A 17050-nucleotide genomic window follows, 5' to 3' on the forward strand; every position below is an offset into this window, starting at 1 on the left:
AACAGAAATGTGCAGCTACTCTCTAAACAGTCACTAGCATACACTTCAGCTCCCTGCTCCCTAAGACATTTAGCCTTCCAAGGAAGGACACTGAGTTACAATCAGAAGGCAAACAGCACTCTTACCACAGGTTTGTTGCCAGAAAACTGAGGCAAAAGGCACTGAGTGGCATTTTCCCATTCCCAGTAGTGATCTCTACAGTAAGTGACGTTGTGGAGCAGCAAACTCTGAGGCGTCTGACCTTGAACAAGCTGACTTAAAACAAAAATGTCCATCAGTGATATGCTTCTTTGAAGGTTTCTGTGCATCTGTGCATTTTGAATTACTAGTTAAATTCAGATTTGGAGATAACTGAAAGTTCAAGAACTGGCCATTTCAACCCTGCTCTGTTCTCTTGTCCAAATTACCTTTCCTTTAGCTTTGCCATGACTTTTTTTGACCAAATGCAAGAAGTGCATTATAGTATCGGTATACACCAATGCAGCTGAAGTGTGTAGAGTCCTTGCATAGAGAATGTACATTTTGCTGTTTGTGGCAAAAATCAGAATGATTTCCAAGTTCTTTAGAACACACACTTTGACTTCCTCTCTATATGAGCATCTTGCATTGTTAGAAAAAAAATAAAACTTAATAGTGACAGACCTTCTCTTTCCTTTGCTGCTTTCTAAATGCATTTTTAAAAGCTGCAAATAAAGTTGGAGTACTGTAATTAGATGTACACTCTCTAAACATATTAAATACTAGCTTTTTTACTTCTGAGAATGATATGAATTCTCCCAAACATATAAATCCTGACTGTTCAGTTTAAATGGGTTTCAGCTGGTGTTGATTATGGATAGAGAAGAAAGATTTTTATGGGGAAATGGTGTTTGTTTCATACTCTTCTCTGAATTTTCCATTTTTCCATACATACTTTGTCTCTAAAACACTAGCCAGTCTTGCCCATGAGTCTAACAAGAGACGAGGAGATAAGAAGTACTGCCTTCTTTTACATGGCAGTGTTATCATGTGCCACCAGTTCAGGCAGAAGGACAGAAAAGAAGGTAGACTTGAGTGAGTTTTGTTCAGTCACATGGGAAGAGAACAAAACCTTGTGTTTTGACTTCTTTTCAGAAATCAGGTAGTGGTAAGGATGTGCTGGGGCAGCAGGGAGCTGCTCTGTTGCAGTGCACTCCCAGTCTGGAGCAAGCAATGTGCTCATTGAATGCTGTTGACAGAGCGGTTAAAGAAGTGTACCCTTTTCAGGGAATTCTCTTGCTGAGGAGTGTCGATCAGCTGGCTGGGCAGAGGGTGCTTGTAAAGCTGGAGGCTTACAGGGTTCATTACAGTTGTTTGAAACTGGATTCTGAAGGATTTGCTGGAGAGAGGGGAAGGGGCCATTTTAATCGGGCCAGGATACAGTTTACCGCATTTGTTTGCAGCTGTGCCTCTGAAACTCGGGAGTAATTAATTGAGCCAATTTCAGGGACACTCAATGCCAAACTGAATGTGGCAGCTCTCAAATTGCAAGGAAAGAGGTGAGAAAAGTAACACACCACAAACCATTGTGTCGCCTGTTCCCTGCTCCACGGAGATGTCATGTACCTCCAGAACACAGGCGCAGGCACACGGTACTAGAAAGTTCCTCTGTGTCAGAGAATAGTGGTCTTTAGGCACTTTAGTGGTGGGCAATATCAATCTGCAATCTGACTCCAAGCAAAGATCCCAGCAGTTTGTTAATAGGAAGGCACAGGATTAGAGATTTGAATCGTGTTTTATCTCATACTGTGTACATATACACCATGTAGTTTATTCAGACACTTACCCCATACCATGGATTATTAAACCAATGAAGAAAGCTACCAAGAGGTGATGGGTATACCAGAACACCTCATAGCATGACCTTCTGATGAGCTCAGTAGATGAAGTCATGATCAGAATTAAAGCCACAATTATCACAACTCCAGTTATTCCAGCGATGGTAGCTAGTACCTCTGCTCTTGTGTTCTAGAATAAGAATACATTATTAGTATTAGTAGTTATTCTTTTTATAATCATTCTTTTTATTACTACTTCTGTTACTGTTACTATTGCTACTGCTGCTGCTATTACATATGAAGCCAAAATCTAAGATATATTTTCAGTAAAAGAAGAAAACCAGAACAAGACCTGGAGGTAAACCTCAATTTTACCACAGAAAAGCATGGAAAAACATCCCTTTGCTCTATTTCCACTCAGGCTTATCACAGACACGTGTAAATGTTTACATCACTTATTTATTTCAGGAATTGTAAGAAGGAGATCAGACAGTCTCATTAGTAAAATCATATAATCGTAGAATGGTTTGGGTTAGAAATGACCTTAAGATCATCAAGTTCCAACCCTCCTGCCATGGGCAGGGTTGCCTCACTCTAGACCATGTCACCCAAATCTCTGTCCATCCTGGCCTTAGAACACTGTTGGGGATGGGGCATTTACCACTTCTTTGGGCAAACTCTTCCAGTGCCATAGTACTTTTATTTAGTTTACTTATGTGAAAGTATCTCAGTAAAAAAGGGAAATTATTAGAGAAGTGAGATTAGTCCTAGAGATTAAATAAGTAAAACAGCACTAGAAACCAGCTTATTCATGTTAAGGTGATAAAACGAGGTGCTAAGACACCTGGAACCATAAAAGTGTGCAGCTCTTTTGTGATTAATTTACTTCAAAGTTTGTGGTTTTTTTTAGCAGCCCTGAAATGGTGTATTAAAATAGCATGCTCTCATTTACCTAAGAGAATCCCTCATTTACTTGTTTCTTACATTTATCTGGAGATACAATGGATAATAATTGGGTTTATTTTTTAAAAGACATATTTAAATTCACATTTCTATGTTTGTCAGTGATGAAACGTCACTATGCTGGGCTAGAACATGTTCCTTCTTGTTCATGACTCACAGGAATCATCACAGGTTTGTTACATCTGTCTAAACCCACCAAAATAAACTGAAGTGAGAATGAAGATGTATTTTGAATACAACAGTCAGATGCTGATCTCAGTTATAATGTGCAAATCATGAAGAACAGCAGTAAAAATCTCACATACAAGGCGAGACTCAAGCTAAATATGCCAGCAAAATGTAAATGAAGTCATTTGGCCTGTGAAGCATATATATCAGTTTTCTTGGTGCTGATGCTCAAGAATGAAGGAACTCAGCATGCCTTCTGGATCCTGAGTTGGTTCTACAGCTTAATATACTAGGAGTAAAAAAAAACCCTATATTGTACTTGTAAAGTGCTCTGATTTGATATGGAAATCCTAGAGGTGATAAAATACCACAATGCCATTTTTCCAGTCACTTTTTACAGTAAAATCATTCTTTCAAATGTTCACACTTGGCAGCACACAGTACATTTTCAATTTGGTGCCTGTGAAGAGTGTGTTCAGATCCTATTACCTATTAGCAGCATCGATCTAGGTAATATTTTGAACATTTACACTACAGTGGCTAGTTTGAATGTTGAGATGAAACAAGAAAAAATGTCAGACACTTAGTACATTGCTGCTGCAGGGGTAGGATGAAGCTGAAATGGAAGCCTGAATTGTTGCTTTCAGAACTTTCTTCTCCAAAGGTAGAAACAATCTTTTATTTGCTTTCCTTCATAATTTATTAATTCTGAATGTAGCTACTGAGGCACAAGTGGCTGATAAAAGAAATACAAATGTTGGAGGTTGGGGTAAAATCTAGACTGTAAATCAGAAGGCAATTGCGGGGCATATTAGTGTGAAAAATCTAGGAAAGTATCTCAAAAAATGCTAGCCTAATTCCTCAAGGGTATTTAAGATGTTACTGCTAATTAGAGGCGTACCTCACAATTGTATCACCTAAGTGAAGGCTTAGTGAAGAAAAAAATGCATACTGAAAAATAGAAGGTTCATGTTTATAGAGCTTTTTTTCGGTTCCTGGGGAATCTCTCGTGCAGTGAGAGTGGGCACTCTGTTCTGAAAGACTGTGCAGCTGCATCCTTGGCTCACTGTCCTGTTCTGTTAAACCTGACTACTTCGTCAACACTAACATGAAGACTTTTGTGTTCATATTGCTGAGACCATTTATTTGCTTGATTTTTTCAAACTTGAGAATTATTTACTTTTTTATTTTGAAAGATGCAAAAATCACCCTATCTAAACTGGAAAGGAAGTGAGAAAAAGCAGAGCAACATGCTTTGGATCTGAAAAGTACTGTCAAATCCTGCTAGTGGTTGTGCAGCCCTTGTCTCACTTTGTTTCCTGTTTCAATGAAGCACACTACTGATCAAAAGAGCCTCACACCATGGTGTTCAAGCAATCTTTATTGCGTGCTGACTATGTGGAAATTTTCTGAAGAGCAGAACCAATACATGCGAAAGTCTCACCAGGGCATTTCAACCCTCTAATATGTAACAGTATATTACATTATACACAAGCAAACATATAAATGTGATGTACAGAGTAATGGAAAAAGGAAAAAAGCTGATGAGCTTTTGCATGTTTTACATGCACACCTTGCAGAAAGGGGCCGGGTTCTTTTATGAGTATTATAAGGGTTAGCTTATAATGCTGTCGTGAGACACCAAGGAGGTGGACAGGAGGCACAGTCACTTTTTTTCCACAAAGTAAACAGAACCATTTATTTGCAGGGCTGAGTCCTGCACAGTCCTGCTTAGCTCAGAAGAGTACACAGTTTCCCCATGCACTGCTTCCTATACACAGAAAGCCTCAGGGTGTTTTCACATGTGCTCTTCCTGGACCACCATGCTCAACATGTAACAAGGCAGAATCAACCCCCAGGTTGGGAAAATACTGCATAACCTTGGGAGAGGCAAATAGCAACTGTGAAAGAAATATTATTAAGTGCTATTTCTGTTTTGTTTGGGGTTTGGTTTATTTATCTTTTTTTCTTTCTAGAAAGAAGTTGTGTTTGTTCCATGTATTAATAGTTTAGGTTTTGTTGTTTGGTTTGTTTTTTTTTTTTTTTTAATTCTTTGCAGGTTTATTTCATTGTCTACAATTCACAACACTCCTTATCCTTCCCCCACCAGCTGTCTCCTGACAAACTAATTAAAATACTGTAGACATTTCTTTGAGCTTAGTAACCTGAAAATTGCAGCTCTCAGTAAGTGTTTTCAGCTGAAATTGAGGTTAACCTTTGGCAGCACCTTCTCACTCTGGTTAAAAGGCTTTGAAATACAGTTTTACCGACAATAGAATCCACAGAGGAAACTTTTTAGATGAGGAAAACCAGAAAGTGACAGCTTACTGTTTCATAGGTCCTGATGGGGTTCAAATAGCTTTCATTTGGACCCTTGCCAAGGCCAGAGAGTTTATTCCGTAACTCCCCAGCTTCCGTAGATTGGCTGGTATGATACCGCTCAATGTTGATCAAGTGGGCAACAATATGGATGGCTTCATGATAGAAAGAGTGGTGGGAAATTACAGACACACTTGTATGTGTCCACAGTGCCAGAAGTAACTTCATTAAGCACATTACAAACTATTTGAAAACCTTGGGCATACACTGAGGACTTTGCAAGGGTTAAAGTGACAAGAAAAGGAAAATTTTATGAAATACATGTCTAATGTGAAGCAGCTGCTTCACACTGGAGAGGAGACAAACAGCTCTGAGGTCACCTCCATGACTACAGTCAAATGCCCGCACAGTCTTTGGTGTCATCAAAGGAGAACCTCTTGAGAGATGAGATAAAGGTGTTTGCCTCTAATTTTAAATTGTTCAAAATGAGCTAAACTGATTAAAATCCCCCTTTTCCCCCGTTAGTGTATTAGGATGTGCAATGGTCTAATATTGCTACGCAGGTCACTAATTTATCTCTTTTAGGCATAGACCAGTTTGCAGCTTGCACTGGGGATATTTAAGAGATGCGTCCAATATCTGTCCCCTATTAACAAGTAGCTATAGCATTACTTTACACAGGTGGAGCCTGGGAAAACCACCAGAGCTATGGCTTAAATGGAGAAGTCTGAATCACAATGTTAGATCTGACTTACTCTGAGCTTCATATATCTCTTCTACTTCTGGTCTGCTCCCAAAGGTATATGAAATGGTCAGTTTAGAAAAATACCTTAGAGTGAAGTGAGAAACCCTGTAATTTTTTTCCTCAGGGGAAAGGCAATAATTTCAAAAGAAGAAAAGAAAAAGAATTCTGTTTTATAATTGGCTAACAGGTAAAGTCATAATCATGCAGAGTTTCAGTTTTCAGGATGAGAGATTCTCAAATCCATTACAGTAAAGTTGTAATTAATGCAAAATATTAAACGCCAAAGGATGAAAAAAATTACAATGAAAAACAATTATATGTTTACAGTAGAGCTATTAGGATATGCTATCTCTAGTTTTTATAATTAGCTTCCCGTTATCTCTCCTTCAGCTTTTATCTGTTCCTGTTCCTCACCATTTAAAAAACCTTTCTGAAAGGCAGTATTTGTCGTAAACCAAATGCAATCTTTTTCCCTGACCAACATTCTCGCAAAATAAGGTTATTTTTCTTCTCTTTTATGTTATCTTTTTCTTTTTCTTTTTTCCTTTTTTATTTCTACTTTTTTCCTTTTTTCTTATTTCTCCTTTTCTTTATCCTTTTCCTTTTTCTTTTCTCCTTTTCTCTCTTCTTTCTCTTATTCCTTCTTTCTTCTTTTCTTTTTCTTCCTCTTTTTGTTTCTCTTTTTTTTTTAATTGTAACTGTTTGCATAAAACTAATGTCTTACTGTGTAATCACAGATGAAAACACAGGATTAAATGCATCAATACTTTGGTATTGTTAAGTCTTTTAGGTACATATCCGCTCAGAGAGCTCCCTCACCCTGGTGCTGGAGTCAAGCTCCTCTGCAGCACCTAGGGAGAGCTGTGGGCATGGGAATATGAGTTGAGGTAGGCTGCTGGCCATGTACATGCTTAAAGCAGGCATTGCAAAAAGGTAGAAGACTGCTCTCTTCCCCAACAGTAGGTTAGTCCATGTGTCCAGGCTGAAGCGAGGTCATTTTCACTCTCTTCTCCTGAGGTGATCTTTCTAGATCAGTAGATGTGCTGGGGTTGGCTGACTTTCAGGTTGCATTTCATTCAAAATATGATGTCACCTTGGGGACTCCTCCTGCCACTCCCTAACACCTGCTTCACCTCATTGCCCCATGCTGAGGTGCTCACTAAGAGATGAAAGGCCTGTTTGAAAATCCTTGTTACATTGAATTTGAAGTCGGGCTTTAAACTGAATCACATGTCCTAGTCACCGGGCTGACTATTTATTCGCTTGTGAGCTGTCTCCTAATGACACCCTTAATAAAAATAATCAAACATTTACTGATACAAGCATCCCAAGGGAATGCCCTGAGCACCCAAACTGCAAAACCAAGCTCCCATTTTTTCTGAATCTTTGGCACAATGAATAATACATTATTTATACAAGCTGGAATAGCTTCAGCAGAATGGAGACTGAATCCAAATGGGTATGAACTGCACAGAGATAAAATGAGCCTGGAAATTAGAAGACAGATTCAAGCCATCAAAGGAATGAGACTCTAAAATAACCTTTCAATAAACGGGATAATGGGATCAAGCAATCTAAGAAGCTTTCAGCTGAAGGTTGGTCATTTTATGAAATAGCATATATGACGTGACTGAGCTTTAGAGGGTATTGAACTCAGTGACCTGGCATGTCGTTGTTATGGATTAGGTGCTGCATGTGAAACAACCCAGCCAGCGTCAGGCAGAAAATGCTCCTGCAAATCTGTATGTGAGAGGGTGCTCCCATCACCTCTGCAGTGCTGGGATGCTGGAAGGAAGGTTACACTAGACCACAGGCAGCAAGTGAAATGTGTGGATTCAGGCTGTCAAAACCTAAAAGCCTGAGAGTTTCTGAGCTGCAGGGTTTAGGTGGCATCTGTGTGGGGGCTGTGGCAATCTGTTCCCCAGCGTACAACTGATGTATAAGCAGTATATAAACACTGTTTATGTATTTAAGTGTAACAGCACTTTTAAGTGCTGAGTGAGAAGGGGGGAAACTGTTCAAACAAGTGACTCCTTTCAGAACAGATGTTTTGGCCTGGTAAGGGTGCTATCAGATCCAGCTGGAAGAGAACCAAGTCATTGCTTGACAAGGACCTGATTTCTCTGACATCTCAAAGTGAACTCGGAGGACAGGAGTGTGGGGTAACAGACCACAGTCTGTGGTAGGTTATGGAGTTACATGCTGCATGTAGTGTGGTACTGGACTATGGGAAAGGGGAGAGAAATCTTTAAAAGGATGGGAAGCCCTGACAGTGGTTCTCTGAGTGAATCTACTGAGCAGTTATATCTTGGCATTTGCTGGTGATTACTGGTGCTTGGGCCTCTTGTGCTCTACACCTGCAGGATGCTCGTTATAACTCTGGTATGATGTAATAGTCACCATAGCCTTGGGACCATGTAAGTTTCACACAGTTATAATCCAGTGTTGTTTTACCAAGGGTTCTCCGCAGCATGTAAACTGCAGGTTTTTGACTGTCCTTGCTCATTTAGAATAGTAACTGACTACAAACAGAGGTTTGAATCTGTTCATAGCATAACACACTTTCTCTCTTTCACCTACAAAACATATAGATTTTTTAAAAAGCAGTGCTGCAGATTGTGAAGTCTGCACGAAATTACAACATTTCCGTTGTTTAGGAGGTTATGAAATCCCACACTTTACTCAAAGTGCAGGGTTGTACATGATTTGTACAAATTCTAGTTATGTCAGCAGCAATAGGAAACCTGGTGCTATCTGGTGTATGCCAGGTGCTGAGGGTGAAATGAGGTGGTAGTTTCTTTCAGACAGACAGAGGTCTACATTTCCTATCAGAGTATTTATTTCTAGTCTTGAACAGAAAAAAATGGGTTGAATGGATGTAGCTTCCCAAGGTCTTGAGCCGAAGATTTAATGGAGTAGTCATACTGCAATTTTTCCCTGAAAGAAATGATCCACTTTCTGCAACTTTACCTAGTCAGATTTTTCTGCAGGTTTTTAAAGGACACCATTTTGTCTATCTGCATATTGTTCTGCTTTCCTGTAAGTGTTATGTCAATGGAAATATCATCATACCCACTTCTCTGAGATTTACCGCACCTTCCCTTCTGGGTGATATTCCCTCCAGGTTTCAGCTAATGGGTAGAGGATATTGAAAGCATAGAAGACTTCCAGAACGAACAGGAGAGTTTTGGTTGTTTTTTTTTTCTACAAGCTTTTCTGTGGAAGTTGTTAATGTACAGAGTCTAATGGTACACTGAAAATGTTAACATTCAAGCTAATGATATACTGAATATGTTGGTTTACCTGAGTGTCCCATCATCTTAAATATTGCCTAGAGTGTTATTAGATTAATGCCTCTGATGGGTTTTGTGTGCTGCTAGGAAAAAATGAATGCAATCTAAAAGTGAATTATAGCTGGATGGTAAGAGTAAGGCAAAGATCTAATTCCCTTTTCAGTGTGGTTCATTTAATGTACAATAGTTGTGGCAGACTAAAAAGTCTTGCACTGGATACATTACCATTAGCTAAAATATTTTACATTTACATCCCTAAAGTGCATTTTCTGAAGGTCTTTGCATCTGCAGTGTATAGAATTTACTAAGCAATTCCAAAATTAATATGCAAATTTCTGAAATCTGAGCTTAGAACAATTGTGAGTTTTTTCCCTGCACCATTTAGGGAAGTTAACCATGAGAGCAAAGTTTAAGGTATTATATCTTAGGATTTTCATTTCAATTTTTTTCTCATTCTGCATAACCAAATATAAAGTACAGAATAAATTATGTAATCTTTTAAACAAACATTTTTTTTACATGAAGACTGAAGACTTTTCATTGTTGTTTTTAGCATCATCTAGAAAGTCTGGAGCACCTAACATACATTAATTTGTATTTGACCCCAAGATGTTACATCTAATCCATCTCTGAGACCAAATAAAAGGTTTTATTGGGAGGAGGGAGAAAGGAAAAGGGTTGCTATTAGAGCAGTGTGTTTACTGTACATATTCTTAAATGCAAAGACATGTAATTAAATTATCTTGAAAGTCTGGTCAATTTAGCTAGTCTTATTCAGCCAATTGTGCCTTCAGTGAAGCATGCACAACTCTGATTGAACTAAACAGAAATTGCATGTGTTTATCTGAGAACAAGATTTCACTCTTTTTCTGCATGCCTGTACAGGATAATAATCAAACTGGAGCTTGCTGCAGGCAGTTAAATGTTTTGGTTAACAAACCCATCACGATAAAATCAAAGAGTCAAATGCTGGGTTTTCTGCCCACAGTGAAGAGAATAGCTTTGCAAGCAGCTAACCTAGGCATGGGGAATTCTGCGCCTGACCAAGCCTGGATTTTTTAGCCACACACTGCCTTGTGCCTTTTCTAGTTACACAGGAACCTTCATTCCGTTTCATAATGTCTTTGTGGACTAAAAGGTGCAGGTTCTGTAAAAATTACAATAGTGACCATACACATACTTGCATTGGATTATTTTTTTTTAGAATGGTCATAAACATCAAAGAAGAATTCAATGGCTTGGACCATTTTTTATCCTCGCGGGAAGCTTGTAATCTTTAATTTAATGTAGTTTCTTTTGTAGTCCTTACACTAAGTCTGGATTTAAGCAGCATGTCTAAAAAAAATGCAGTTTAATGGAAACTGGATTTCCTGTCATTTCTGGAAGTACAACACTGAGATATCAGCTCAACCTCTTGAAGATAAGCATCTCCTTCCCTGAAAACTTCGTCACTTCTACAAAAGTGTGAGTCAGGTCACCAAAGCTTTTTACACAGCTACCACTACCAAAACATGGTTGTGAATGGAAAGGTTTTCTGGTATTTTTAGCTATAGATTTTTCAGTGCTTGTACGAAGCCAAACGTACCTGGCATTGCTGTATTTCAGTCTGTGTTTTTCATGTTTCTAAAGAAAATTGCAGTGCTGCAATTTTTAAGGAGCAGCAACCACCATCTCAAACAACCTAACTACAAAGAGCCTTACTGTCCTTCCCCTCCTTTCCCTTAATTGTTTAAGCTTTATTCATATCATAGTTCAAAAAGTGTTTGAGCAATATATCTATATAGCCTTTCTGCAAACATCAAAACAAGAAGCAGTTTGTTCTTCAAAATATGCACTGTATGTCAAAGTAAAATAAAACTCTCCCAACACTTCCCACATCAGAAAACATATGAATGTACTTTCTTAAGAGGCTAAAAACAATACATTAAGAGGAAGGACTTGTATGAAATGTTATTTACTATCACTTGTATGTATCTTTAGGCTCCAGACAACTGTGTCTCGACTGAAAAGTCTCTTTTGCATTAGAAAGCATAGAATGATTTGCACTGATCAAACTGAGAGTGCATGAAACTATGATTTTATTCTAGCAGAGTTACGGGTCTATAAGGAAGATTTATTAGTGGGTGAATAACTCCCAGACAGCTCTTATCAGAGACAGGCATGCAGAACGCAGGGAGCCAAACTAAGCAGAATTCCCTTTACTGAATTTTCAATGATGCCCTTGATTATAGATAGCATTGTTTACTCTCTCTCTTTCCTCCAACTTCGCTCTTCCACTAGTCTCTAATTATATCCCTTTATGACCTGACCAATTAAAGCCTGCTCTTGAATTTGTATTAGAGCTGATGAAAAATAGAAGTTATAGATGTAGTTCTTCCAAGGCCATGTGCACCTTGGCTGAGCTGGCTGCCTCTTAGAAGCCAGACAATACTAACGTTGTACTGACTATTTTTAGCACGCTATTAAATAAGTATGCTGGAATAACACCACCTGGCATGCTGAGATGAATACATGTTACTTTAATAATAAAGGCGTCTACAATTTCATATTGTGAGGCTAAGATTACTGATCTGATCTTCAAATTGTTTTAACTTCTTGCCACCACATTTAGGCTATTGATCATACAGGGAAGAACATTAATTTGACTAAAAGTTACTAAATTGCAATAGACTGATAGAAGTTGACTATGTTTTTGTGTAACAAAGGCAATATAGGTAGTACTTGGATAAATAATGTGTCAGTTGAAAGGAAAGTGGCATGTTTACACATCATTTTAACACTTAAATTTTATTAAAAAGGACTCGGTATACTGACGGATACCTCTTTATTCTGAAATGTATCTCTCACCATATGTACTGTATTTATTTATTTTTTTTAATTAATTTGAAATTTAATTTCAGGCAACTGGCCATTCTTCCCCAAGTCTGACTATGCAGTAATGCAGTGTTTTCCCAAATATGATAATTGTTTCTCGCCTGTCTGCTAGGGAAGCATAAGTTCATAAGTCGTCATGCTTTGCTCATTAGACCTCCTTGTATTTTATTTTCTTCCTCAAATATGTCGTCGATTATTTGTTGCTTTTATATTCTGGAAAAAACACCTAACCCAAATAACAACCCAACGATGAACCCTCATTTTTTCCCTAGAGAGTGACAGAATTAAATAATGGTGCTTTCTGTCATTTCACGTCATCTCCTGTGCCTTTTTCCTTGGGATTACTGAAGCCATAAAGTAATCACTTTTCTGATAGACTTGCACTTCCCAGAATATCCACCTTAATGCACTAGCAAACATTTTTGTATGAATGTAAACCCAAAAAACATTAAAGGTTTGACTGCGCAGATTTGCTTTCTTTTTGGAGCATGACAAATTATACACCAAGTAGAAGTTGGTTAATTTACATTCCTGGGTTGATTTGTTAATTAAAGAAGCAATGTTGCATTCTGTAAGAATCTGCTTTATGCTGAAACTTAACTCTGATAAATTAATGGCCATAACAGATAAGTAAATCATCATAATGCCCTATAAGATGCATTTTCTCATCCCTAATCTCCTTTGAATTCTTCAGCACTCCATACAAAGGATAAATTTCAGCTATTGATTCCTGATGGCAATCCTGACTTCATATTCTTGTCTCACTATGTGGGAACATTAGAAGCCTATACACACAAAGGAAGCTCCCCCATGTAGACTGAAAAAATGTTGGGTCCAGGATCCACTCTAACAGCCTGGGGGTAGAACTGTTACCCTGCAGTGTCTTATGCTTGCAAATAAACCTGTGCCTCCTTCACATTTTCTAAGAAAACTATATGCCTCAGATACCTCTCCATCTCTATGTGCTTATGTACTTCCTTATGTTGCCTTTTGTTCTTCCTTCTCTGCATATCCCTTTTCCCCATACTATCTCCTGTTCGCCTCATGTTCTCTTAATTCCTACAAGCTTCAGCCTTCTTCAGGTCCTTTAATCACTTGGAGAACAGGAAGATGCCATGTCTTCTTCCCAGCGAGGCTCAACCTATAAGTCAGTAAGTCACTAGCACCAGCAGAACAGGTAACTTTTGATTTCAAGATCCATTTTTTCCCTCAAGGGTGCCATTAGTTCCCTGTACCCATCCCCTATTTAAAAAAAAAAATAAAATAAAAATTTAGAAACCTAAGGTTTTGAGGCAGCTGCCTGTCAAAAATTCAGATTAAATTTATTACTTAGTTGAAAAGTTGTTGAAGAAGAGGTAGTGGTGCACAGATGAGTGGTTTTACTCATAAGCACAATTTCCTTAGGAAATCAGACTGTAATGCCATGTCATCTCCCCAACATCTACCCTCAGGAGTTTAATGAAACTCATTTACACTAAATGTTAAGAGAATATAAGCTGCTCATGTTGACTGAATGGCAGCTAGTACTGCCATTGGGTTGGGAGGTTATTGACTTAACAGTCAAATTTTTCTCAAGCAAAAAGGTTACAAATAGTTAATCAGATGGGACTCCTACACCTATTTAAAGCTGCAGTCACCAAATGATTGCACTAAAATAGCATGCCTGAGAGCTGATAGGGATTACAGACAGCATTATGCAGAATCACTGTGAAATTCAAAACAGTTCAAAGGCAAAGAAAAAAAGAGGAAACGCTTACTTGCGTTTATAGCTATTCCATAGGCAACCATCTTGTGAAATGTGATGTTTTTGTCAAGCTATCTCCTCAGTGCTCCTCCACAGCACTTGGTGAAAAAGCAGAACTTCTTTTATATCATTCCTATTACTCTTTACAACTCACATTTTGGAAAGAAGAGAGGAGCTCAGTACTTTTAAAAATGGAATATTGAAGGCTTTCAGTGGAAGTTTTGGGTTAGCCTTAACTTTCGGGTTCAGGTGACTATTTTCAGCATAGTGACACTCCAAAGTTTCTTAAGCTGTTAAGCTCATGTAGGGGCTCAATAACAATCTTGACAAAACTCTGCTGCATTTAACTGTGATTTGCGAGTGGTTTATCTGGGCTGGTGGTTAACTCATTTGCTGGTGTAAGGATACCATCATGGGCTACCACTGCTCTGCAAGCTCAGGTTTAGCTGCATAAACACAGCTGAACTGTTGGCAAAGCCAGCTTGCAATGTAAACATTTTCACTGCTTTCATGAAATGCATACCCCAGGAGGGTGAGGCTGTCTAGACCTCAGGTGTCTTCTGTGTTCCTGAGCTGTCTTCCCGTTATTAGAAGTGCTCATGGTGGTGTGTTCATGGCCAGCTGGCTGTCTCTGCAGAGAGCTGGCCTGTGGCTGGGGCAGGCTGAAGTGAGACAAAATGAACATGCTCTGCTGGAACGTAGACAGCTCTCATGGACCTAATTCAGTCTCTGAATGGTGCTGTGGGTGCCTGGATTGATCTCTTGACCTGGCACAGTGCCATGACAAAGATCCTGGCGTGTATCTGCATTGTTTCCTAACTAATAAATCTTTCAAGTATCTGGAGCACTGCTGTGTGCAATGCCAAAACTGCAGCACCTCACTGGAGAGTTGCTCACTGGATGCAGCCCTGTGCTGACCATGCTGGAGCCAGTCAAGTTGCTGTGTACCATGCTCCTTGAAGCAGAATATTGTCCAGAGATCAAAACATTGATTTTCTATGAGAAGAGTTCCAGTTTGCTGAGTTCTTACTCAGCATGTAACTGGGCATGCATATATTTAATGCTAATTCACAAACTGATTTAGAAGTCCAATGAGACTTTGCTTTCTTAAATGCTCAGCTCCTGGTCTCAGACAATGATAAAACGGTGCTGATTCCCAGCCTACAGACTGCTTGAAATGTAATTCTAACTCTGAAGGAAAAAAAAGGAAAAAAAAAAACAAAAACAAAATAATGTTATCATTTATAAATTCCTGTTGTTCTTGAAGTCATGAAGTGATCAGTGCTTTTTTTTTACCCAAATGTGTGGTATTGGAATTGCCCTGACTGTAGTAATCCACTGCAAGTGAATTCACTGCATCTGAACAGATGACCACTCCATTACAAAAACGTGTGTAAAAAAAGTAAGACCTGAATGGTGGCCATTCAGGCAAAAGGGTTTAAATATGTTCCTTATTATCCTTATGCCCTCACTTTTATCTGTCTGTACATTTTCCCTCTGCAGTTTTTACTTTGTAGCTACACAGGATATACATGATGGATGCATATTTCCTCCGTTTGGCCAAGTTGCATTATTACATTCCCTTTTTTTGTAGGTCCTCACTTTTCTCTTCATGACTCCATGATATGCAGTGGCTGCCAAAATCAGTGTTGCGTTTACAGCACTGTGTTAAACAAGCCATTCTTTTCTCTTCAGTCATGAATTTAAGTGGTAATAACTAAGCAATAGTGTATAGACTTCTCTATCAAAAATTAAAATTCCTTGGAAAATGTTTGATATGGATAATACTGCTGAACTATGGAAATAAAAAAGGGAGAATAATGTGGCTATGTAAGAAATGATACTTACAATGCTTGCTCCTCTTAAGAATGAAATAAGGTTTCTACTGATGGGTAACAGGATTAGCATGCAGTTAAAATTAAGGCACGTTGCAGAAGCTCTTGCCCAAGCCAGGGTTGACTGTAGATATAACAGTATAAGGAAATTAAATTACAAGCAAACTTACTCCCAGCATAATCCGTGTGTAAATGTAAGCATCTTCGTCTTCATACCAGTGGAAGGTATCAATAAACAAATAGAAATTCAGTCCCAGCCACACCAGCTACAAAGCAGACAGGCTACAGATTAGTGACACTTACAGTATTTTTTAATGCATATAAAGTGGTTATGGTTATAGTTTTTAAAGTATCTGAGAGATACTTCAAAATCAGCATGCAGTGCAGTTCTTGATCACAGACGATTGAAATCATGAATGCCTGCTGGAATGAGGCTATCTTTCAGCAAATGCACAATTACAATCCTATTCCCATATCCCCAGTAGAGGAGATAGGTGGTGTTTACTGTGTGATGCTAAACTTGATTTTAAACACAGGTCTTAGCCTGGTCTCTAAGAAGGCTATAAAAGCTAAAATTAAAGAATTCCAGAAATGGAGGGAGTTAGAAGCTGAGGAAATTCCTTTCCTGTCCCCCATACTTAGATCATCAAAACTTCTGGAAAATAATTTCAATTACAATTGCAAACCCTTGTTCCCTTTATCTGAGGTCTAAAGTACATGAACTTAAAAATAATAAAAAAAAAATATAAGAAAGACTTTAAATTGTTTTTAAGACAAGTTATAAAAAGGCTGATGAATATTTTATAGCAAGTTTTACATTAAGCTTGGGAGTATTACTGTAAGCAAACCATAAAATGTCTTTTAAACAAGCTTAAAATATTTATATGTATCCAATTAGATATATTTTAATGCTAAAAATACTCACTAATAACAGCACCAAGAGTTTTTCATTCAAAATCCAGTATCCCATCCTGAGTGCCTCTCCCTATGTTAGCAGCAGCTGACTTCTGCCTTCCAGTATAACCTGAGTTCTCAGGCTTTTCTACTAACTCCTTTTGTCTTTAGATTTTAATAAGCACGTAGTGGGAGCAGAAGCTCTCTCTAGGAATTTTCTAATTAAGGACTGCCTGACAAGAGCAGATCACCCAAGTGACATGTCTCATGACCTGTGTAAATAAAATGCTGGTCATTGTCCAGTCCTTTCTCTCTGCAGAGTTATTTCTCAGCAAATGAGATGCTGTCATTAAATTGTCCTGCTGTACTAGAATGCTTTGTCTTTGCAGTTTTAACAGAGGGCAGCATGTCTTCAAGAT

At 38.4% G+C, this 17050-nt stretch overlaps 1 protein-coding gene across 1 annotated transcript in view; it reads right to left on the reverse strand.

Annotated features, from left to right (window-relative positions):
- NOX3 (NADPH oxidase 3) overlaps nucleotides 1–16771 on the reverse strand; it is a 38030-nt gene extending 21259 nt beyond the window's left edge. Inside the window, 7 exon segments of the mRNA XM_061471606.1 lie at nucleotides 126–255; nucleotides 1805–1986; nucleotides 5256–5401; nucleotides 13916–14000; nucleotides 15751–15861; nucleotides 15908–16003; nucleotides 16663–16771. Coding sequence (XP_061327590.1) covers nucleotides 126–255; nucleotides 1805–1986; nucleotides 5256–5401; nucleotides 13916–14000; nucleotides 15751–15861; nucleotides 15908–16003; nucleotides 16663–16707 — 795 coding nt within the window. The 5' untranslated portion in view covers nucleotides 16708–16771.
- Nucleotides 16772–17050: the final 279 nt, after the last annotated feature.

Source organism: Pezoporus flaviventris, unplaced genomic scaffold (genome assembly GCF_033815535.1).
Source record: "Pezoporus flaviventris isolate CSIRO_AGI_PZ_B2104156 unplaced genomic scaffold, CSIRO_AGI_Pfla_v1 ptg000066l, whole genome shotgun sequence".
NCBI lineage: Eukaryota > Metazoa > Chordata > Aves > Psittaciformes > Psittacidae > Pezoporus > Pezoporus flaviventris.